General features: G+C 39.1%; 1 protein-coding gene across 2 annotated transcripts; it reads left to right on the forward strand.

Moving 5' to 3' along the window:
• Positions 1-667: 667 nt before the first annotated feature.
• Positions 668-24891, forward strand: snrnp48 (small nuclear ribonucleoprotein 48 (U11/U12)). 2 transcript variants are annotated; one of them, XM_063055578.1, is made up of 9 exons: positions 668-861; positions 2002-2118; positions 6108-6168; positions 10246-10326; positions 16443-16631; positions 20899-21020; positions 21487-21614; positions 24469-24636; positions 24714-24891. In XM_063055578.1, exons 1-9 carry the CDS (start codon positions 685-687, stop codon positions 24766-24768), a joined length of 1098 nt encoding a protein of 365 aa, XP_062911648.1. In that variant the 5' UTR covers positions 668-684; the 3' UTR covers positions 24769-24891. The 2 variants fall into 2 exon arrangements, with proteins under 2 accessions (XP_062911648.1, XP_062911657.1); XM_063055587.1 differs by having other exon boundaries at positions 16458-16631.

Here is a 24891-nt window from a genome sequence, read left to right on the forward strand (position 1 = left end):
AACTTTCTGCATTATCATTCAAAGAGTTGAACTACACATGCATGTAACGAGAGCGTCTTGGACCTCCAGGTGGTCCACAGCAGGGGTGATTGATAAGTGTGTGGCCTAAGGTCGAAGGAAATGGGTTATACAGCTCTCGTTACATGCACATGCAGTTCAACTGTTTGAGCGATAATGCAGAAAGTTTGAAGTTTCTCTTCATCTCGTTCTACTTTAGGCCACGAACTTATCAATCACCCCTGCTGAAGAGCACTTCTGGAGGTGGAAGACGCCGACTTCTGCAAAGAAGGGATCCGTATGCGTCATGACCGCTGGACTAAGTGTGTAAATGTAGGAAAAATAAATGTGCTAGGTAGGCCACGAACTTATCAATCACCCCGTCGTATGTTTCCACCCTTATATTACCCTCCATCTGTATCTCTTATGCAGGTCTGTTGATACCTTAGTAAAATTAAACTCTGTAAAAGGTGTTATTTTTGCTAGTGGGAGTCCACTGAAAACGTGTCAGGCCACTTTCGAAAACGGTTGAATGAAAGGATAACCGCACTTTCCCAGGATGATAGTGAACAGCAGCAAATAATAGACCCGGAATTGACGTAGTGAAAGGGGGCGTATACAGACGGCGCACTTCCGGTCGGCGGGTCAGACGGGACGGCCTGTGGGTCACGTGACGTTAGCGGCGCCATGGCGGCCGTGGAGCTGGACGAAGAGGAAGCCAACATCGAGTACTCGAAACGGTTGCAGAGCCGTTTGGAGCGAGTGAGCGAGCTGGCGCGGTTCACCCAGCACTGTGCCCGGGCCATGGAGGGCGTACTGAGCGCGCTGGGCTGGAGCAGCGAGGGCATGGATCGGCAGCGGCCGGTGAGAGGCTGGTTCAGATTCAGTGGCACGGCCCCTCCACTGAGCAGTTGGGGACCCGGGCACAGAGGCTTGCTGCTGTTGGATGGGTCACGCCTTATCCTTGCAACTGATCTCAAAACACACAGAATCCTGAAGGAATTTAGCAGGTCATTGTTCTTTCCCTTCACTAATGCTGCCTGACCTGCTGAGTTCCTCCAGCATTTTGTGCATTGCTGAAGTCTTCTAGCATCTGTAGAATCTGTCTGTGTTTGTCTTCTATACTCCTAAACGTTTCCTATGTATTTATCCAAATGTCAATACTGTCCCTCATTCAGATACTCCTATGCCACCTGGTTTTTTGGTTCCCTTTCCCTAAGAATTAGATTGTGTGCATTCCTTCTATCTATGCCCCTCATTATTTTAACACCTCTAATAGGGGGTTATCTGTTAGTCTCTTAACATTCCAAGAAATGAAGTCCTTGCCTACCCATCCTTTCAGACAATTGATTCTTGGCCACATTCTCATAAATTTTCTTTTCACTCTTTCCAACTCAGTGATACATAAACCACCTGGTACTCCAGCCTTAAAAGATGTACTATACCTCACTCATGTCTTCCCCAACTGTAATGTCACTTTCCAACCCCTGGACTCAGTACCCTGATTAAGATCAGTATGTCAAATGTTGCCTTCTTCACCTTGTCTAGCCATGACGCAGCTCTCGGTGAATTTATGTACTTGTACTCCTAAGTCTCTATTCCACATACTCCCTATGATCTTGCTATTCGCTGTATTCCCTATCATCGTTTAACTTCCCAAAAATGCAACACCTCTCACTTAACAGAATCAAAATCTACTTCCTAATCCTCAGCCTACTTGCCTAGCTTATCAAGATTTCCTGTAAATTTTGATAACTTTCTTCCCAGTCTATGATACCTCAAATTCCCTTTATTATGGAATGAGGGAATGTTTTGTAATATGGTGAAAGGTTTCAGAATTTTTGAGGATTTAACTTAAATCCAAAGATGCAAGCAATTGTTGGGTTACGTTTATATGGTGATCTTTATATGAATTTGCCTACTATTTATGTTGTCTACTATTTTCATTGGTATTATTTTGTTAAAAATCCTGTAAGTAACTTTGGATCCCATCAACTTTTCCAGCCTGATCCAATGGTTATTTGTCCATTTGATGCAAATCACCGTCTTCCAAAATCTTCACTGGAAAAACATGTTACATCTTGCAGGCTAAGAAAACTGGGATATTCTAAAGAGGAAGAGGTTTGTAGTTTGTTACAGTTTTGTTAATTATATGTTTAATATATGTTTTTTTTCTAATCAAATTTATTTTTGAAAGGGGTTTTGACTTTTTTGCATTCAGAAATATTGAAAGTACTTGGTATTTTTAGCTAACGGCTATATTGGTAGGATTTTTTCTTCTGTTGAAGCCGTACTTGATAAGGCCAAAACTACATGTTGTAGCAGTTAGGATTTCATCAAAGCCATATATAATTGCAATTTTATCATTTTTTTAATCCTCAAATCCTTTTTAAAAAGATGAAAATGTGGCATTAATTTATTTAGTTAACACTTGTTATTCCTGCTTGTTAAACTTCTATTTACTGAAGTGTTTTGTTCACCCTGAATAAAAATATTTTGTTGTTTCTCCTAATTTTAATAGCAGATTATTTACAAAGGTGGATAATCACATCTTTTTCCCACATACTGTATTTTTCACAGACCTCTCTGGTCATTTTTATTTTATAGTTTCTCTACATACTCCTTGCAGGGCTACTTTCCCAGCTAGTCAGTATAAGATTATAAGACATAGGAGCAGAATTAGGCCATTCCATCATGGCTGATTTATTGTCCCTCTCAATCCCATTCTCCTGCTTTCTCCCTGTAACCTTTGACACTCGGACTAATCAAGAACCTATCAACCTCTGCTTTAAATATACTCAATGACTTGGCCTCCACAGCAATGAATTACACAGATTCACTACCCTATGATGAAAGAAGTTCCTACTCATCTCCATACTTAATAGTCGTCCCTCTATTCAGAGGATGTGCCCTCTAATCCTAGACTCGCCCACTATAGGAAACATCCTCACCACTCTATCTAGGCCTTTCAATATTCGATAGGTTTCAATGAGATCTCTCCCCACCCCCCCACTCATTCTCTAAGCTCCAGCAAGTACAGACCCAGAGCCATCAGCCACTCTTATGTTAACCCTTTCATTCCTGGAATCATTCTCGTGAATCTTCTCTGGACCTTCTCTAATGAATTTTCTGCAAATATGATAAAGTTGCAATCTGTCCTCTCATCTATTGTAAATAGTAAATTGTATTAGAAGTATTAGAATTGGTTTATTATTGTCACATGTACCGAAATATAGTGAAAAGCTTTTGATTGTGTGCCATCATTGAGGTAGTAAAAAGAAAAATGGAATGCAGAATAAAGTGCTATAGTTTCAAAGAAAGTGGAGTAGAGTTAAAGACATAAAGTGCAAGATCACAACAAGGTGGACTGGGAAATCCTAAGTTAATCTTTTGGCATGTGAGAGTCCTTTAAGAGTCTGATAGGTTGAAGAGAACAATGTCAGACTTGACCTTTATAATCTTAGCTGCTCATTTTAATATCTCCCATAATAAGTCCCAGCAATTTCTGTATTACTGATGGACTTGCTTTTCAAAGACGAAAAGAGAAAAGGTCTGTTTTGTTGTAATGTTGAATTTGTATAAGGCATTGGTAAGGCCAAATCTGGAGTATTGTATACAGTTCTGGTCACCGAATTATAGGAAGGATGTCAATAAAATTGAAAGAGTACAGAGGAGGTTTACTAAAATGTTGCCTGGGTTTCATCTCCTAAGTTACAGAGAAAGGTTGAACAAGTTAGGTCTTTATTCTTTGGAGCGTAGAAGGTTGAGGGTAGACTTGATAGAGGTGTTTAAAACTATGAGGGGGATTGACAGAGTTGACGTGGTTAGACTTTTTCCATTGAGAGTGGGGAAGACTCAAACAAGAGGGCATGGGTTGAGAATTAGAGGACAAAAGTTTAGGGGTAACATGAGGGGTAACTTCTTTACTCAGAGAGTGGTAGCTGTGTGGAACGAGCTTCCAGCAGAAGTGGTTGAGGCAGGTTCTATGTTGTCGTTTAAAGTTAAATTGGATAGATATATGGACAGGAAAGGAATGGAGGGTTATGGGCTGAGTGCAGGTCGGTGGGAATAGGATAGGGTAAGAGTTCGGCACGGACTAGAAGGGCCGAGATGGCCTGTTTCCATGCTGTAATTGTTAAATTGTTTTATATAGTTTTATCATCCATGGGGATTTTCCTAAAATCTAAGGAACACAGGAAGATGAAACCTGTGGTACAGGTAATGTCAGGTGTGCATTCCAAACTTCTTGGGTTATTTTCACCAGTAACGTTTTATTACTTTTTTTCCCTTCTTCCTCCTTATTTTGCCATGTGGCTAAAATGCAAACTTTGTGAAAATGGCCCACTTGTCCTGTGCACAGTTCCTGCCTGTACTAATCTGCTCTGATGTGGAGCATCAGCCAGGCTGGTTCTCTGTACCTCAGATGAGCCCTGTGACTTGGAGAGGTTGCATTTCTGGGAGTAGACCTTAGGTGTCAGATGCTGCCAACAAAGACCCTTGGAGCTATGGCTGGAGAAATTTTTCTTTGGTGCATTGGAAGATGAGTGGATATCAGGTTCTAAAATTATGAGAGGCAAGCTGTTGGTTTTGTGAACAGGCTGCCAGAAGTGGTCATGCATCCAGCCGCCTTAAGAGGCTTTTAGATAGGCAAGTAAACATGTAGGGAATAGAGGATATGGATCGTGTGCAGGCAGAAGAGATTTGGTTTGATTTGGTATTGTGTTCATTGCAAGTTTGAAGGCTAAAGGTCCTGTCCTAGTGCTTTAATGTTCCACGCAAAAAGTTACATAATTAATAAGAAGTTTGATTGCACACATCTTTAAAGTGATAGAATGTATTTAAAAACAAAACAAATCAGTTAGATCACGACTTTATCGTAGTGCTGGTCATCTTCTAATCAATAAGGCCTCAGTTGCTTTGCAGACCAGTTGTAGGCTGAAGCCAAGGGGTTGGATATGAATGTATCTGTCATCCATGTCCTGATGGTTCAGCTGCTGGACTTAACAGCATGTTCAGTTAGCATCTGATTTGTAACTTCCCTCAGATTTGACTGCTTATGCAGATATGTGACATGAGGTGAGCCAAGAACCTCAGATATATTGTTTTGTGGAACTACCAGCTGAAAGTAGACTCATTTTGGACCATACAGCAAGGCATCCAACTGCTTTGCATGCCTCGGGATCAGAAGTAGAATCAAATTTATTTTCACTGTCTTATATGCTGTGAAATCTGTTGATTTGTGGCACCAGTACAGTGCAAAGTTGTAAAAATTAGTATTAATGGTAAATAGTATCTAAGACGTCTTCAAGGAGTGGTGCCTCAAAAAGGCAGCGTCCATCTTTGAAGACCCCCACCACACAGAACATGCCCTCTTCTCACTGTTACCATCAAGTGGGAGGTACAGAAGCCTGAAGGTACATACTCGGCGATTCAGGAACAGCTTCTTCCCCACCTGCCATCCAATTACTAAATGGACATTGAATCCATGAACACTACATCACAATTCTTAAAATTTCTGTTTTTGTCTTATTTAATATATATAGCCAGGTGGCTACACATCGAGGAAATGGAAGTCATCCAAAGAACGAGGGATAGATCTATCTGGAAAACCATGGTCACCACATCTGCTTCGGATATGGTACCTAGACAGACAGACACATATACTTAATGAAATTCGCAGTTCTTTCCTATATTTATCATGCATTGAATTATCCTGCTGCCACTAAGTTAACAAATTTCAAGACACGTGCTGGTGATAATAAATCTGATTCTGATTCTCAAATAGAATGTTTCGATGTACATGTGACAAATAAAGCTCATCTTTAAATTTTTAATGGTAATGTTTGAAAAATAATAAGTACTGTTCATGGACTGCTCAGAAATCTGGTGGTGGAAAAGAAGCTCTTTCTGTAAGGTGACCAGAAAATCCATGACATTGCTTGTTGCTGTGTTTTAGATTTGTGATACTATTTTAAGTGAGGAGTCACTGACTGATAATACTAAACTTCTCATGTTAACTGTGTGTCCAAGCCTTTCATTCTTACTTTCTTGTCTTAAATACAAAGTTAAGCACTTTTTTTTAATGTTTCCTTTAATCTCATAACATTTAGGCAGAAATGTGTGACCCGTCATTTGCCTATGAGAACACTCTGGTACCTACGTTTAAAATGGGTAAGTATAATGTCAGTGTTAAAGGAGAGTAACTTTATTGGCACAGCCATAATTTCTAAATTTAATAAGCATGTTGACAGTGTTAATGAGAATATGTTTATTGGCTTTGAGTTTAAAGATATGGATAGGTATAACTTAAGGTGATGAGTGTCAGTCTTAATCCTTCTCTGAGACCATTTCTAATGCATCCATCTGACACTTTTCTATTATGCTAGTAATCTAAAGGTTATTCTCAACCACAAAAAGAGATGGGGAGGAATTGAAACATGTGCGGAGGAAAAGATCAAGGGGCTAAAGAGGAATACAGGAGAGAGCTGGAGAACAAGCTTGGCCAGAGTAGCACATGGGAGGTGTGGAGAGGCAGGAAGAACGTCACTGGCTTCAACCAGACTAGCTGTAGAGCCTCAGAATGCAGCCGTGAATGGGCTAATGAGTTAAACCAATTCTTCAGTAGGTTTGACAATTGCCCTCCTGTTCACACCCCTCTCAGTACACCAATCCAGATGCCGAGGCACCCAGTGCTCCCTCAGCACCAACCCCTCCCCTCCTCCTCCCCCCTCCAGTTCAATACGTGGATGAGTAACACAGCTATCACTGTCTACATCCCCTCCTTACTCTGCACCTACCACCACACCTCCACATACCAATTGCTATCGTCCCATTCTTCACCTCCCCCTAGTCCCCTCCTTCTACCAACTCCCCAGTCACCATGGACTCCCCTTCACTGCTGAGCAGGTGAGAAGGATCTGGGAAACTCAGACACGGCAAAGCATTGGGACTGAGTGGTGTGAACCCCAAGGTCCTGAAGGAGAGTGCTGAGCAGTTGTGTGGAGTTCTCCAGCACATTTTCAATTGGAGTCTCAGCCTGGAAAGTGTCCTGACTCTGTTGAAGACATCATGTCCCAGTATCCAAAAAGGGCCAACCTAAAGTCTTGAATTACTACCGTATAGTGGCCCTGACCTCACACATCATGAAGACCCTAGAGAGGCTGGTCCTGGCTCACCTCCAACCCCTGGTTAGATCAGCCCTCGATCCCCCTGCATTTTGCCTACCAGCAGCACATTGGAGTTGATGATGCTGTCACCTACCTGCTGAACAGGGTCTACTCCCATTTGGATAAGCAGGACAGCACTGAGAGGATCATGTTGTTTGATTTCTCAAGGGCCTTCAGTACCGTACAGTCCTCATTGCTGGGTAAAGCTTTGTTCAATGCAGATTGGCACTTCCATTGTATCTTGGATAATGGACTACCTGACTGGCAGACCACAGTTTGTGTAGCTTCAGAGCTGTGTGTCAGACATGGCTATAAGCAGCACTGAGGCCCTAAAGGCTCCCTTCCTGTTTACCTGGGACTTCAGATTCAACACTGCTTCATGTCACCTGCAAAAGTTCTCTGATGACTCAATAGTAGTTGGGTGTATAAATGAAGAACAGGAGGATGAATACAGGGCCCTGGTGGAGGACTTTGCCAAATGGTGCAAGCTGAATCATCTGCAGCTCAGCATCGGTAAGACAAAGGAGATGGTGATGGACCTTAGGAAGACTAAGCCTGCACTGCTTCCTGTTACTACAGATGGTGAGAGTGTGGATGTGGTGAGGACCTGCAAGTACCTGGGGGTGCCCCGGATGACAGACTTGAGTGGAGCGCAAACACAGGGGCTGTGTACAAGAAGGGCCAAAGTCGCCTCTACTTCCTGAGGAGACTGAGGTCCTTTGGAGTATGCAGGCCTCTCCTTTACATGCTCTACTGGTCTGTTGTCACCAGGACAATCTTCTATGTGGTGGTGTAATGGGGAAATGGCATCAACATGGGTGATGCCAACAGGCTCAATAAACTGATTAGAAAGGCTGGCTCTGTTATAGGAGTCAAACTGGACACACTGGAGGCTGTGGTAGAACAAATGACCCTATGGAAAATGCTGAAATTCTGGACAATGTTTCTCACCCTCTGCATGCCACCTTGGCTGAACAGAGGAGCACTCTTAGTAATAGATTAAGACAACTGTGCTGCTCCAAAGAGTGCTATATGAGATCGTTCTTACCCTCGGTCATTAGGCTCTTCTAATGAGTCAACTATAGCCAAAGAAGTGATGACCTCCTCCTTTTAGACTGTTTGAGGTAACTTGTTTATTATTCATTCTTTCTTCTAATATTTGTATATCTGTGTACTTGTAATGCTGCTATGACACAGTAATTTCCTTTGGGGTTAATAAAATATATATTGACTTATCTATTAGAACTATATCTTTAAATTATCAGTAAACTCTTGAATTTATTGGATCAGTGTCAGGGGAAGTACTCTTTGAAGTTTGGAAAGTTGCATTTAGATAGGATGATGTGTCATTTTGAAAAGTGAGGTTGACTTTTTGCTGTCAGTAAGAGTCATCCTTTTGAATGACGGAATATGTCAAACAATCACACCCAACTTTCATTTTGGATTTCCTTAATGTCGTTGAGTGGCATGGTATGGAAAATAGTCCCTTTAGCCAAACCGGTCCACGCCTACTAAGATGCCCGCCCAAGCTAGTCGCTTCGGCAGCGTTTGGTGCATAACCCTCTAAATATTTCCTCTGCACGTTGCTAAGTTACAATTAATTGGAGAGATGCAAGAAGCAGAAGTGCAAGTACAGATTCTATGAAATTACATACCTTGTAAAAGCTGACATTGTCTACCATTTCAAGTGCTCTGGATTTTCTTCCTTGCCTAGGCACATATAGGTAACTGAAGTGATTATGTATTTCCGATATTTATTATAAATATCAAAGGAGACTTCATTTAAGACAAAAGACTTCAAGTTCATTTTGCATTTCATATACCTGCTTAAACAATTTACAAAGTGCGAAGCCATTACACTTCAGCATACAAAAGTGGGGATGGTGGTCAGTCCTCATTTCTTTGCACACAACAGCAAAGATATGATAATTGATGGAGGAGTATTTCACAAAATTTGCAGTATAATAGGATATTATTAAGTTCCGGAGATAATTTCGTGTCTGTCAGTACCTCAGTGAATTAGATAACGCTTTGTCTGATTACCCAGTGGAATTTGCATCCATCTGGCAAGAAATCTGATTGTCTGCCTGCCTTTATGATTCCTTCATTAGTGCAAATTCCAGTACAGTAGCTCTACTAGTCCATGCCTTGTCACGTTCTCATAAAAAACTCATGAAAATTCAGCACCATTTTTATTTTTTCGAAGTTCTTCACAGCAAAATGAATCTGCATGAAAAGCCACTTCACAGGGTTACAATATAAACAAAGGACCACAGCATGACAAATGTAACTGTGTTATACACCAGCTGATTGTTTTGCTATTTCTGTTAAGATTCAACAACTTCTGCAACTTCAGTAGTTCTGTGTGAAGTAATATTTGACAGCTAAACCATACATAACTGAACTACTGTTATCAATTATTAAGAGAATTTGACTCTTGCAAGTGGTGATTTGCATTTGGCAATCTGATGGGCCAGTGATACAGTGCTTGTAATGCGTGTAATAGGTTTTCTTGGAATGCTAGTTTATCCTGCTTCCATTGGGGGAAAATCCACTTGTGCTTCTTTTAAGTTTTAGTATTTGACCTCAAGAATATGAATAATTTTGGAAGTTGTCATATTGTTTCATAGAATTAGATCACACAGTATGGAGGTTTGAGCTTTAACTGTTGCTTGCATGGAGCATACCTTTATGCCTTTTTGTTTTGGCTTGAGAAAGATGATCCAACTGCTTTTCACATACAGTATGGGAATAAATTTCTTGTTTAATATGCTCTTAAACTCTTAATTTCAGTTGAAAATAATGTTCAAATATAATTTAAAATAGATGGCCTAAAGCTGCACTCCTACTTCCATTCAGAAGTCTAAAAATCTGTCATTATTTTCCTTAAAATATCTTATCAACAGTTTTTAGTCTGTTCTTATGGACTTGTAAAGCTACCATTGGGAATCTACACCAATTCACAGACCACTGTTGAGGAACACTGTTCCAGAGTATCCCTTTATGATTATCTGATTTGTTCATTTCTTGTGTTTATGTTACATGTTGTACAAAAAGGCCTTTATTATCTTGTTCTATTTAGACAAAGATTTGCAAACTCGGATTATACATGAAGCAAGAAGTAAAGCTCCACTTGGAAAAGAAGAGAGAGCATATTCACAAAGTATGTGAAAAACTTTATTTTCTGCTATTTTTCACCCAACATATGATTACAATGTAAAGTTGATGTTGTCTACTGGCACTCCTACTGATAGTGCCTCTTCAAAATAATCACCTTGAAATAGTTATTTTTGTCTGTAATTTATAAACTGGAGCTTCAGTTATTTCAGTGATTATATAGTTTACTTTCAGTCACTAAATTGAATCGTGTCTGTGATATTGCACACAATGAATGAAATACCAATATGGACATTAGGAATAAAAGTACACCAGGCCCATTAACGACGAGTCTGCCCACTAGATGTAAACTGTTACGTGACTGTCGTCTGTCAGTTGAGGGAGATGAATATTGTGTATAATCAAATTTGGGAAATTTTTCTGGAATACAGGTGACTATTTCATACAGTTCGTTATTGGATTTGTGGTATACTTTTCTCCATTTTCCTCCGGGTATTAGGAATATCTAAGAGGCTTTTGATGTTGGGTCATTTGAAGCTCAAGATTAATAGATTTCTTTTGGGTTGGGGTACTTAAGAAGCAACTTTTCCAGCTGTACAGCAGAATAGGCTTGAAAGGTTAAATGATAGGCTGGTGGATCTTTAATCTCACGTGCAGAACTAGCGCCAATCTGAAATCACCATCCCCATCTGTTACAGTGACTGCATTGGACACAGATTTCTGGCACAATTTCTGCATCCTTTCAGTAGCTTTGTCTGGAACTGAGAAATATATGATTTTATTTGAACAATAATATCTTGAATGTCAAATATATTTTCTCAAGTATTACTGTTGTATTAAATTGAATATTATTCTAATATTCATTTTTACTATATTCCCTTGAGGGTTTAAAATGAATTGATACTTTATTGGTGACACTTAGAGGTTCAATTTTTTTCCTGATTTGAAGATCCTCGGTTTACTTGATATAATTTATCGATCACATTTAAATAACCAAAGAAGCAAATTGTAGGATTTAAAGTTGTTCACATGTAATTGCATTTTAATACTGTAACCTGTTAATGATGAACCCTTGATAATTAATTAATCTTTGTTTTAATTTATCCTGGCTGATATTGAAGATTGCCCTTAGTATGATCTTAATTGAAATTATTAGTCTGCTAAAATTAAAATAAAGGTAACACGTGTATGCAAGGGTAAAAGACTGTTGAACTAGAATATTTTGTAATACATTTTGTTTCTTTAAAATGCCTAATGCCTTTGAACACCATGACTCAGTTTTCTTCATGAGGTGGTACAGAATGCTGTATACGGAATTTTTGCTTTCATCAGTCAGCACTAACACTGGGCAGCAGCTTTTTTGAAAGTGTTGCTTCCTCAGTGGTTACAATAGACTGCTTAAAGCTGAACACAAATATAATTTCAGACTACTTGTATCATGTAGGAATTTGGAGAAACAAGAAATTAACTTTTATTGAATATAATGCATTTAACTGCGTAACAGTGCTGATGTTTTGCAGTATTCAACTAACCTAAAAAATGTTGATGATTTTCATTTGTACTCAGTGTCTGAGGCTTCTTACTTAAGTGTCCAACAATAATCAACCAGCATTGATGGTTTCCAGTTGCCCTGATGCTGTTTTTCCATGACATAAGGTCCTGGTGAAACCTTTCAGTGTGCTCGTCACTGACAGCACCAAGGTTTACAGGGAAGAACTCTAAATGGAAGTGCAGAAAATGAATCTTTAGTGACATGTTACATTTCATGGTTTTGTATGCTTGAAGCATGTTGTCAATCAGCCGCATGTAGTTTGGTGCTCTGCAGTTGCCAAGAAAAATTTCAACTACATCCTTGGATACTTCCCCTGCGATTTTCTACACACAGACACACTCTCTGTCTCTGTCTCTGAGACAACAAAAATGCCTGCCTTAATTTTAGCATCAGTTATTCTGGGAAACATCTGTCTTAAATATTGAAATCCTTCTTTCTTGTTCATCGCTTTCACAAAATTTTTCATAAGCCCCATTTTTGTATGATGAGGAGGCAAAAATATATTTGGTTCTACAAGTATCTTATGTGCCACCCTTTTTACCCTGGAACCACCTTTACGGAGTGGCCAATCCTGTCCCATTTGCAAATGAAACAACAGTACTTGCTGTATCAGAGCTTCATGCCCAGTAGCAACACTGCTACTTTCAGATCACCACAAACGTTCCAGTTGTAGCTGCTGTACTATATCTATTTCAACAAGACTTCCAAATTCTGGTGGCTTTCTTTCATGTGTACTGCATTGCTGATTGGTATTGAAGGGTGGACACTGCAGCTGTGTAGCAGCTTAGCTTTCAGGCTTGACTGTGAAGAATCAATAAAAGACACCATTGTTGTGGTCATGCTGGCAGCCCAAAGCATGACCAGGCATGCCTGGACAAGGTAGAAAACTTTTCAGCTTATATTGTGGGCAACATTTTAATTGACTTGAATTATGAATTGAAATAACAAATAGAGGCAATTCCAAAAAATTGTGCACGATGGGGAACTTTCATGGTGATTTTCATGATCAGCATCTAAAAGTATTCAGGAAGCAAAATCTTTGTTGTCCAGTGTAAATATTTAGTGTATAGGACTGATATAATTAACAGAACAAAGATCACTTTTTCTCATTGACACTCACAGTTAAGAAAGGAGGCTCGAGATAACTGGAAATCATTGTTCTTGTAAACCTGGAACTGTTGCTGAGCCATGGTGAGGAATAAGAGTTCCTCATTTGTTCCATCAAATGGTTTGCTTTATTGAAGGACTATAAATTTAAGTGCTTACTCAATATATTTCTTTTTAAAAAATGGGTGATATTGTTTAGGACAGGGGTTCCCAACTTGGGGTCCACAAATCACTCAATGGTATTGGTCCATGGCATAAAAAAGGGTTGGGAACCTCTGGTTTAGAATAAAAATATGTAATTATTCATTTTGTTTTACCATGTGGTATAAAGCTCCACTCCCACAATGTTCTCAATTGCAACATTTTCTCCTGAAAGTGTCTTACTTGCAGATGTAACCAGCAATGCTCCCTCTAAGGTGTGTATGTGTGCATGCACACATTTCTTTTGCTACTAACACACAAAGGAGTTGCACAAAGAATTTATATGGTGATGGACTTTAGGATCCAGGGGAGCCAGGGAGTTCAGGAACCACCGCCCACGGCTGCTGCTGAGTCCTGAGTCAGGAGTAAGTCGGTGTAAATATATATTTGCAGAGAGTGAAATAAACATGATTTGAGAATTATCGATCCATTAATTTTAATGTGTTAACGGCATTGCCAACTGAGCAGAAATACTGCAATTCAGCAGTAGCCGCGGGCGGCAGTTTCTGAGCACCCCCAGGTCCTGAAGTCTGTCCTCATGAGGCAAATTGTTTGTGCAATTCCTTTATGCTCTGTTAACAAAAGATGCGTGTGTGGCAAACACCTTGGAGGGAACATTGGTAACCAGTTATTAACTATCTTAAAACAGCTATACATATGATATGGCATACAAGTCACTCCCTGAAATAAAGCCATGCTAGATGTTTATGTATTGGATCTCAGTCTAGGTCAGGGGTTCCCAATCTGGGGTCCAAGGACACCTCAGTTAATGGTAGGAGTCCATAGGATAAAAAGGTTGGGAACCCTTGGTTTAGGTGAATAAATCAGCAATTTAAATATAGAAAATATATACATCTGTGCAAAAATACAATTGGCTTGGTACCCTTTCATTTAATGATCGCAGCTTTTGGCCATGGGTGTAATTTAACTTGTTTTATATCAGCTATTAACTTTTAGTTCCTGTAACCAATTATAAACTTTAGGTGATGCATAATAGTTACACTGTTACAGTGACAGCCAACTAAATTGTAATTATGCACGTTTCATTAAATATTTAACTCATTTTGAATATGATAATTTAAACTTTTTGGTTTTTCTCTTTCAGTAACAGGGGTGAGTATATTTGACAGAGGAATGATGAACATGAAAGAATGTTCTCCTCATGTACAGATTTGCACAGAATTTTACTTGATGTCATACAGTATCCTTTTAATATTATTATATCCTTTAAAAATGAACCATAAGCGGACTGGTTAAATAAAATTTCAGATTTTCTTAAGAGTTATTGATCTTTGCTTAATGTTTTCTGAGTGGACCTTTTTAAACCCAATTTCTTTGCATTAAAATACTTCATCCTAGCAGGCCTGTACTTTGGTGGTTTGCTGTATCTGATTTCATTATCTGGGGGAATAAAAGTTGAGATTAATTACTTAATTTTCAGTGAGTTTTTTTGCTGCACAAAGCTACTGCTAAAAAATTAAAATAACTTTAAAAAGGATATCTTTAAAAGTTAGAGAAAAATGAAATTCTTATTGTGATGGAGGAGCTTAGAAAAGTACAGAGATTTAAAAACCAGGTCATTTTGGAATCAGGGGCCAGTATAGGCCAGTAAATGATGGATGGTCAGGATATGAGCTATGAAGTATTGGGTGAATTTTCCTTTTTGAAAAAAGGAGATGCAGGTGGGGGAGAAATGGGGTACGAAATGAACAGTGAGTAATTGGATCTAGATGAGAGTTTCAGTAGCCAATGAGCTGAAAAAGGTAATAAGAAGCTGGAAGAATAATTCCTACTGGAGAAGTTAGGGGTTCAAGCTCTCCTCTAGTGTACATAGAATGCCCTAGTTGGAAACAATTTTTGTTTTATTCTGATTAAAACATCCAGAGAGATGTTTTAATAAATAAGCAATAATGAAGGTAAGTATGTCTTGCATACATTAGTGGTACATGTTTCATTGCCAGTAGTTAACAGATTGTAAATGCTTTTTAAGTAAGTAGTTAAATGTTGAGTATTTAATCTCAATGATGCAATTCTTAAGGTGGAATATTTAACATTGTTGACTGATCTGCCATCCCAAGTGTATACCAAACCTAGTTTTAAGTTTTAGGATCAATAATTGGATTTGCTTTTCTGTGTGACTTTTATCTCTATCTTCAGTGCTTTTTGCAGACCTTTTGTGATTTGTAATTTAATATGACATTGAATCATATTGCTCACTTTTTAACCAGATTTTTTAAGCTTCATTTAACAGATTTGGTTTGACTTCAGTTCTTTTTTGTTCTACGAAACCTTTTGAACTTAAATCTTCAGCAATAAGATTTTTTTATTGTGAGCTGTTTAAATTTAATTGTTTTAAATTCATTATGTAAAATGAATTGTAAAAATCTAGATTTTTTTTCAGAATGTGTACTTGCTGCATTTCTTTATAACCACTTGTTACCTAGGCTTTCTTATGCATAGTCATGGCTACCTCTTCACTTGTCCTTTGGCTAAATTGGAAGTTGACTTAATTTTTACCAGGTTGTAATTAATCCAGTAAAATGCTAACGTCGATGATTCTTGTATAGATGTCACAATGACTCCCAGACTTCTGAAGCAATTTGATGCATGGAACCACCACCTCAGTACTAAATTGTCTTGAAATGATTCTCATCTGTGATACCACTGTATAAATAATGCAGAAGTTTCACTCTTGGCTGGAAAATCTAATGGCTTTGTAAAGCTGTCAAGTTTTCCTTTATTTGATTTCTGGTAAGAGCTGACCAATGCAGGCAGACCTCAGGTCAGATGTGTATCAGTTACCATCCTCAGTTTGGTCCTTGTAATTGGAAGTGTACTGACAGGAGGTTGCAGACTTCTTGCCCGCAATTTCTGAAGATGTACTCCAGGCCCCCATTAATTCTTGATGGAGTGATCTAAACTTTGAATGAATTGGGAGAAGACGTTCCAGTTGAAAATAGCATCCTAATTGAGGACCTCAAGTTGGTGGCTCTGTTCAAGAGATGACAACTTCATTGTTTTTAGGCAACTTTGTTGTTTTGTTGTTTCTAATATCCAGATAATTGTGTTGATAACACTACAAGAGTTGTGAGTTTTTTAAGATGTAGTCTTTGGAAAGATACTTATAGATAACTAGATATCTTCAGAGATATAATTCAGTAATTGCAAAAAAAAATATGAGAATTGGGGGTTTTAGCAGTACACAGTAGTCTATTTTCCAATAATCGAAGTTATATACTTGCAAATTTTTTGGAAATTATGTGAAGTTTAGGAGTAATTAAATAAATTGTTAATATGCATAGGTGATTATTCTTCAGTACCTCTTGAAGTTCCTGAGAATCATCAACATTCCATCTGTGACCTAACTCCTGCGGATCGCCTGGCTATTTATGAGCATGTCATCAAAGAAACCAGTCAGCAAAAAAACAAATCGAGGTCCTTTGAAAATGACAGTGATTTGTACGTGGACCTTGCTGCAAAGCTCAGCCAAGGTATGTACTTAATTTGTTATTGAACAGCTACTTAGTTTAAACCAGCTAAGCAGATGTTTCATTCAATGTTGTAAGTAAAAACAACACAAGGTCATTAGTTTCAAATGTAGGGTGAAGCTATGGAGTTTTAATCATCATTTGTACCAACTGTATTATTTAACTTTGTTACAAGTTTGATAAGGAGCTGCTTAACCATGTTTGATGATCTTCAACACACGCAAAATGCTGGAGGAACTCAGTGGGCCAGGTAACATCTATGGAAATTGAGTTTTGATGAGGGGTCTCGGCCCAAAACATTGACTGTACTCTCTTCCATAGATGCAGCCCGGCCGACTGAGTTTCTCCAGTATTTCGTGTGTGTTGCTTGGATATCCAGCATCCGCAGATTCTTCTCTTGTTTGTTGATGATCTTCAAATTAGTTGTTGCCGAAAGGTACAAAAGGATATTACCAGAATGTGGGGAAGACTAGTGCTTGCATTGCACTTTCACCTATTAGGATATTTACTTTCAATCTGAGATTAATCTTGGGGGAATTTCTAAATAGAAGGAAGTCCACATTCAGAAACTATGAAACTACTAGATATGAGACAAAAGATAATATACAAGGGTAATGAGATGTTACTCTTTAACAGCAGGAAGCTAAAGTACAATAGACATTATATGTATAAAATGTAGTGGTGGGCTCCATATAAAGCTTTGCATTTGATCCAGACTGCCTCTTTTCAAGAAGTTTATAAGTGTATGTGCAAGTTCATCAGAATACCATTTTCTAAAGATTTTCAGATAGGCTGTGTAAAATAATTTTCACTACAGGCTGGAATATTTAATAAATTGAGGTATTCAGGAAGGGGAACACATAGAAAGAGATCCTCTGTTGCAGATGTGAAGTGGGAGAAGGGGGTATTTCCTTTGTATTTTATAAAATTAGAAATTTAAATTGATATCAAATTATACCACCAGTAGTCAATGGCCCAAATTCTTCTTGGGAGCTAGGAATGTTTTTGTTAAGTATACTAATTCTATTAAACTTAAATCATAATTAGAATACTTTGATAAAATTATAACTTAATGCCTTTCTATGGAAGATAGGATAAATGAAATAATCCAGTGTTCAAAACAAATCCACTATTTTTTAAGGTATTTGATGTTGATGCATTTTCTTATTTTAAGTTGTCATGGTGTGTAAGGAAAGCTGTGGTTCAGGGAGTAATTCAAGAGGGGGGAGAGAAAAGAAATCTGATTGGGGCTAGTATAGTCAAGGGAATAGATACAGTTCTCTGTCACAGGGTTCGAGAGTCCTGAAGGCTGTGTTATCTGGCTGGTGCTTGGGTCCAGGACATCTCATCTGAGGAATCTGGAGTAGGAGGAGAAAGATCCAATTCTAATGGTCCATGTGAATACCGACAATGTAGAAAGAACAAGGAAAGAGGTTCTGCTGAGGGAATATAAGCAGCTAAGGACTAAATTAAAGAACAGAAAGAGGAATTTCTTTAGCCAGAATGGTGTATCAGAGAACCTGTTGCCAAGTCTTTATGTATATCTAAGGCAGAGGTTAATAGATTCTTGTTTGGTCAGGGCATGAAGGGATATGGGGAGAAGATAGGACACTGGGGCCGAGAGGAAAAATTGATCAGTTGTGATGAAATGGTGGAGCAGACTTGATGGGCCATATGGTCTAATTCTGCTCCTTTATCTAATGGTCTTTTGGAATAAAGGCATAGACTTTTCTAAATGGTGAGAATATTCAAAAATCAGAGGTGCAATGGGACTTGGGAGTCCTTGTGCAAGATTCCCTCAAGGTTAACTTGCAGGTTGGGTCAGTGGTAAGAAGGCAAGTGTTACGTGAGCACTCATTTTGAGAGGACAAGAATATATGAGCAAGAATGTAATGTTGAGGCTTTATAAAGCATTGGTCAGACCTTGCTTAGAGTATGGTGAGCGGTTTTGAGTTCCTTATCTAAAAAAAGATCTGTTGGTATTGGAGAGGTTCCAGAGGAGGTTCACGAGAATGATTCCAGGAATAAAAGGTATGAGAATGTTTAATGGCTCTGGGTCTGCACTCGCTGGATTTTAGCAGGATACAGGGTGGAGGTGGATTTCATTAAAACCTATAGAATATTGAAAGACCGAGTGGATGTGGAGAGGATGTTTCCTGCAGTGGGGTTTCCAGGACCTGAGGACACAGCCTCAGAACAGATGGAGCAGAGATGAGGAGGAATTTAGTTTTCAGAGCCTAATGAATCTGGAATTCATTTCCACAGACGACTGTGGAGGCCAAGACCTTGAACATAGTTAAAGCAGAAGTTGATAGGTTCTTGATTAGTCAGGATGTCAAAGATTACAGGGAGAAGGCAGGAGAATAGGGTTGAGAGGGATAATAAATCAGCCATTACGAAACGGCAGGGCAGACCCATTGGGCTGAATGGCCTAATTATGCTCCTGTGTCTCATGGACTACTTTGCATCACTCTTCACAGTGGAAGACACCAGCAGCATGCCATAAATTCAGGAGTCAGGAGGCAGATGAGTCCAGTTGCTTTTACTAAGGAGAAGGAGTTTTGGAAGCTGAAAGGTCTGAAGGTAGTTAAGTCACCCTGACCAGATGGACTATACCTCAGGGTTCTGAAAGAGGTAGCTGAAGAGATTATGGAGACATTAGTCATCTTTCAAGACTCACTAGATGTTGGAATGATTCCAGAGGCCTGGAAAATTGTAAATGTTATTCCACTCCTTATGAAGGGAGAGATGTAAAAGGTGAGAAATTATAGGAGTTCGCTGGTTGGCAAGATGTTACAGCCCATTTTTAAGGATGAGATTTCGATGTACTTGGAGGCACATGATAAAATAGGCTGAAGTTGGTATTGTTTCCTAAAAGGGAAGTCTCACCTGACAAATCTTTTGGAATTCTTTGAGGAACTAACAGGAGAATAAGCAAAGGGCTGTCAGTGGATGTTGTTTACTGGGATTTTCAGAAATTCTTTGACAAGATGCAGTACATGAGGCTGTTAAACAAGGTAAGAACCTAAGGAGTTACAGGAAGAGTTGCTAGCAAAAGATTGCTGAATGGCAGGAGCAAAGAGTGAACAAAGAAGGCCTTTTCTGGTTGGCTGCTGTTGGCTGGTGGCTAGTGGTGTTCCGCAGGGGTCGGTGTTGGGACCATTTTTTTCACAGCATATGTCACTTATTTGGATGGCAGAATTGATGGCTTTATGGCCCAGTTTGCGAACGATACAAAAATAAGGTGGAGGGGCAGGTAGTGCTGTGGAAGCTGGGAATGTGCAGAAGGACTTAGACAGATTTGGAGAATGGGCAATAAGTAGCAGATGGAGAGTAGTGTAGGGAAGTGTATGATCATGCACTTTGGTAGGAAAAATAAAGGCATAGAATAGCCTCTTTTCTAAGTGGGGAGTGAATGCAGCAATTGGGACTTGGGAGTTCTAGTGCTGGATTCCCTAAAGGTTAACTTGCAGGTTGAGCAAGCAGTAAGGAAGGCAAATGCAATGTTAGCATTCATTTCAAGAGGACTAGAATATTAAAGCAAAGGTATAATGCTGAGGCTTTATAAGGCATTGATAAGACTGCATTTGGAATATGGTGAGCAGCTTATCACCCCTTATCTGCGAAACGATGTGCTGGCTTTGGAGAGGGTCCAAAGGAGGTTCACGAGCATTATCCTGGGAATAAAAGAGTAGTGTAGGGAACTTATGAAGAGCGCTTGATATCTCTGGGCCTGTACTCACTGGAGTTGAGAAGAATGAGGGAGGACCTCAATGAAACTTGTTGATTGTTGAAAGGCCTAGATAGAGTGGATGTGGAAAGGATGTTTCCAATATGAGAGTATAGGACCAGAGTGCACAGTCTCAGAATACAAGGATGTCCCTTTAAAACAGAGATGAGGAATTTCTTTAGGCAAGTATAATGTTTTTTGTGTTTTTATTTAATTGGGTTCTCTTTATCTAGTTTTAGGACTTGTGTGAAGATCTGATCACATTTTAGGTCATATTTATGCAGAAATAGGGAAAATTCTAAAGGATTCACAAACTTTCTAGCACCACTGTATTAGCCAAGATTGAATGGCTGGGCAGACTTGATGGGCCAAAAATGGCCTAATTCTGCTACTATGCCTTGTGGTCTTAAAACCGGAATAACTTCATTGGTATGACAGTAGTGTGTGCTATTTGCTGTCAGAAATGTTATTGCACATATCATCTATACTTAGTCATAGCACATTTTGTACGTTAAAATAAATCTCTTTGCTCCTATGTAGAGGAGGAACAGAAAGGACCGAAGTCGCACCTTGAAATACTTGCTGAAATGAGAGATTACAAGCGTCGTCGCCAATCCTACAGAGCCAAGAATGTTCATATAACAAAAAAGTCATACACAGAGGTAAGAACGAGTGAGCCAGTCTATTGTATTAATAATTAGTCAATGGTACAGCACTCATCATTGGTTTTCTGTTCTTTACTTTGTACTTTAAGTGAATCTCATTAAGTATTTAAAATACAAATCGAGAGCAAAAAATGTCTAGTAGAATTATAATAATGAATCGCAATGAACTTGGCTTGCTCTTTGAACTTGTATCAGCCTAATCTTGACTGGATGCAGAGTATTGAATGAATGATCCTTCTGCATCTGTGAGACCTTGCACGGCCTCAATGGCAGCAAAGCAGTGGGCAGTGTACTGCTGAAGCCCCTCCCTAAAACACCTGGAATGCATTTTAACAGAAAGCTAGGCTGTAGATGCAATCAGAAGTCATTTTTCAAAGTAGGCTTCTAGTATATTAAGATCTTATCATTTTGTCATTGTGCTGCATTTCACATTAAATCCTATATATTGAATCTTAACTTGCAGATAATTAAGGATGTTATTAATGTGCACATGGAAGAATTGTCAAGACAGTGGAAAGACCAAAGTGATTCTGATAATGTGGAAGAAGGCCAAAGTTCTTTATCTTTAAAAAGCTCTGCAAATGCACATAGGTATGTAGACAACATTTATGCTCATTTTAGTTTGAAATGAGTGGCAAAAATCCAGATGGATTCAATGAACTGATCTTTCAGTGAGGTTGTATACCTCTTTGTTTTTCCAAATAACCCACAATTAACATCTGTAGGCTAAATATAGAATAGAGAAATGTTGAGAATCAGTATATTATCACTGATAAATGTGAAGTTTGTTGTTTTGTGGCAGTAGTACAGTACAATACCTAGTTACTGTAAATTATAATAAGAATATGTTTAAAAAAAAACAAAACATTGAAGTATTGTTCACGGGTTCATGGACCAATGAGAAATCTGAAGGCAGAGGAAAAGCAACTGTTCATAAAATGTTGAGTGTGCATCTTCAGGTTTCTGTACTACCTCCTCAGTAGTAGTAATGAGAACAGGGCACGTCCTCGATGGTGAGGGTCCTTCATGATGAATACTGCCTTTCTGAGATGCCTTCAGTGGTGGAGAGGCTAGTATCCTTGTGGTTGAGTCTTAACCCTCAACAGCTTTTTCTGATTTCGACAGTGATGCAACCAGTCAGAGCGCTCTCCATGGCACATCTGTAGAAATTTTAAATGTTTTTTTTTGCATATGTCTAATTGGATAGTTGGGGCAGTGATAATCTTTTCTTTGCAAAATATTCATTGTGGCCCTCCACTCTTTTATCAAGAACAAGGACATTAAATTTTGATATTTTGTTTCAAAAAAAATAACCCACCCAACCCCTTTGATAAATGTATATATGTTTATCCAACGTTTAATCTACAAAATTAGTAACCTGTTACATATGATGGGATCATTGATCTTAAAATGAGCTTTTTCTTTCACTAACGTGCAAGCATAATTCCAAAAATATTATTGTATCCTGAACTTAAAGAAATAAGTCAGTTTATTAGTGATTGAATATGTAAAATCAGAGCATCTCAGGCAGATTTGTAAATATTGAATATGGCATTTCTTAAAGCAAGCTTCTAAGCTTAACCAGGGTAGTGTGAGGGAGAGAAAAGGCCTATCTGCTGCATTTACTCCTAGTGTGAATAGTTCACTGGGTTGTTTAAATATTGCACTTGTCAGAAAATTGTGGGGTTGATCACATCACACTGTTAGGACTGAAAGAGGCCCAGGAGTCCTTAAGGAACTGGTAGAAAATGAATATAGTTTTGCAGACTTGTGTGACTGGGAACATTGTTCAATTTTACAAGAAATGAATATACTCCTCTCATTTCTTGTACTGTGTACCCTTGTTTGTAATTTATATAAGCAATTTGGATATGTAAGTTAGTTGGATATTTGGTTAGTAAGCTTGTAGATGATGTGGATTGTGTAAAATTACAGGATCATGATCAGCTGTGCATGCAGACTGAGGATTGGAAATGGCTTTCAAACCAGAATGAAATGAGGTAGCGTAGGACTTGTACAGTGAAAGGTATGGCCCAGAAGTGTGTTAGGAATCAGAGGGACTTAACAATTCACATGCATGATTTGCTAAAAGTGGTGTCATGAAAGATATGAGGGTGACTAAGACATTTGGCTGGCTTTTGTCAAAGCACTGAGTATCGGAGTTGGAAAGTTGTGTGACCAGCTATTGGTGAGGCTGCACTTGGAACATTGTGAACAAATTTGGTCACCCTGTTATAGGAAAAAATGTTATTAATCCAGAGAGAATGCAGAAAAGATTTGCCTGGATGCTGCTTGGACTTGGGGCTCTTGCGTACAAATTATAGGTTGCATAAACTATGACTTTATTCCCTGGAACATCGGAGTATAAAATGTATAAAATCGAGGCGCATAGGGTGAATATATAGAGTCTCTTTCCCATGTAGGGGGTGTAAAAACAAGAGAACGTAAGTTTAAGGTCAAGAGATTTAAAACAGACATCAGGAAGTTTTTTGTGCAAAGGGTGGGGCGTATCTGGAATGAGTAGCCATAGTTAAAGGTCAAAGGTGAGCACGTTATCAACATTTAAAAACCATCCATATCAGTACAAGAATAGGCAAGGTTTTGGCGGGGTTGCGGATGAAATGAGGGCAGATGGGAGTAGCTGGATGGACAACTTCAACATGGATCAGTGTGCTGAAGGATCTTTTTCCATGCTCTTGACTGTTCCAAGTTCAAGTTTAATTGTCATTCAACCATACATGAATACAGCCAAACAAAACAGTTTTATTTTGTGCAACACACATCAAAGTTGCTGGTGAACGCAGCAGGCCAAGCAGCATCTATAGGAAGAGGCGCAGTCGACGTTTCGGCCTGAAACGTCGACTGCGCCTCTTCCTATAGATGCTGCTTGGCCTGCTGCGTTCACCAGCAACTTTGATGTGTGTTGCTTGAATTTCCAGCATCTGCAGAATTCCTGTTGTTTGAGTTTTATTTTGTGACCTAGGTGTAAAACACAGTATCAACAGACACATGGCACAAGGCACAGAGAGCACATGTAAGATACCAGTAAAATACAGTCACACAAAAAAATATAGTCCAGGATCCTGAGTTCACGAACATTGCTGAAATCCTGCAGTCAACCTCAGTACAGCTTGTCTTCTGCTGAGTGAACACTGGGGGGCAGCACCGACTGCAGATTGGATGTCGCACCATATCATCTCCAGTGGAGTGCACTGACTCTGCCTCTCTCCTGGGCAGCTCTCACCTGTGGCGCTGAGGACTAGGCCTTAGGTGACACTGTGGCTTGAAGCCTTGTCCTTGCTATGACCGAGGCCGTGCAGTTCCCTTGCCGTCTGCCAATTATTCAGTGAATTGGACTATTGTAACGCTATTGAAAATATTCAGGATTATTGTGCAGCAAAGGCATTATTTTTTGAATCTGGGTATATATTTCTTTCTGTTGTAGAAAAAGATCCATTGACAAAATATCTCCTTCATCTGAATGTCAAACTATTGGAAGTGGTAGAACTGTAGATCGTGACAACTGGAAAAGGAATCGCAGTCGAAGTCCACGGGAGAGGAAAAGAAGTCCAGAATGGAGTAAGGAGAGAGATTCAAGGAGAAGGCAAGAGAAGTGAGTGCATCATATACTGTAAAGTCATGTATTTTTGTGTCATTGATACAGATATAACATTTTATGTGCAATTTCAGAGACCATCACTCACGGGACGACAACCGCCATCGAAGTTACAGACGGCGAAAGTGACTTGGAACTGCTGATGGAAAGAAGATCAGAAATTAATTAAAATATACAAAATGTGTATAAACACTGAACTTTTTAAAAACTCTAAATGAATGTTACACACATAAAAGTTGCTGGTGAATGCAG

This window comes from Mobula hypostoma, chromosome 1 (genome assembly GCF_963921235.1).
Source record: "Mobula hypostoma chromosome 1, sMobHyp1.1, whole genome shotgun sequence".
In the NCBI taxonomy this organism is placed as follows: domain Eukaryota; kingdom Metazoa; phylum Chordata; class Chondrichthyes; order Myliobatiformes; family Myliobatidae; genus Mobula; species Mobula hypostoma.

What these genes read in the sequence shown, in the direction of transcription:
- snrnp48 (XM_063055578.1), top strand. Translation starts at nt 685, where the DNA reads ATGGCGGCCGTGGAGCTGGACGAAGAGGAAGCCAACATCGAGTACTCG. An exon ending in GCATGGATCGGCAGCGGCCG is followed by an intron (nt 862 to 2,001) that starts GTGAGAGGCTGG and finishes CAACTTTTCCAG; the next exon opens with CCTGATCCAATGGTTATTTG. An exon ending in AGCTCTGCAAATGCACATAG is followed by an intron (nt 21,615 to 24,468) that starts GTATGTAGACAA and finishes TTTCTGTTGTAG; the next exon opens with AAAAAGATCCATTGACAAAA.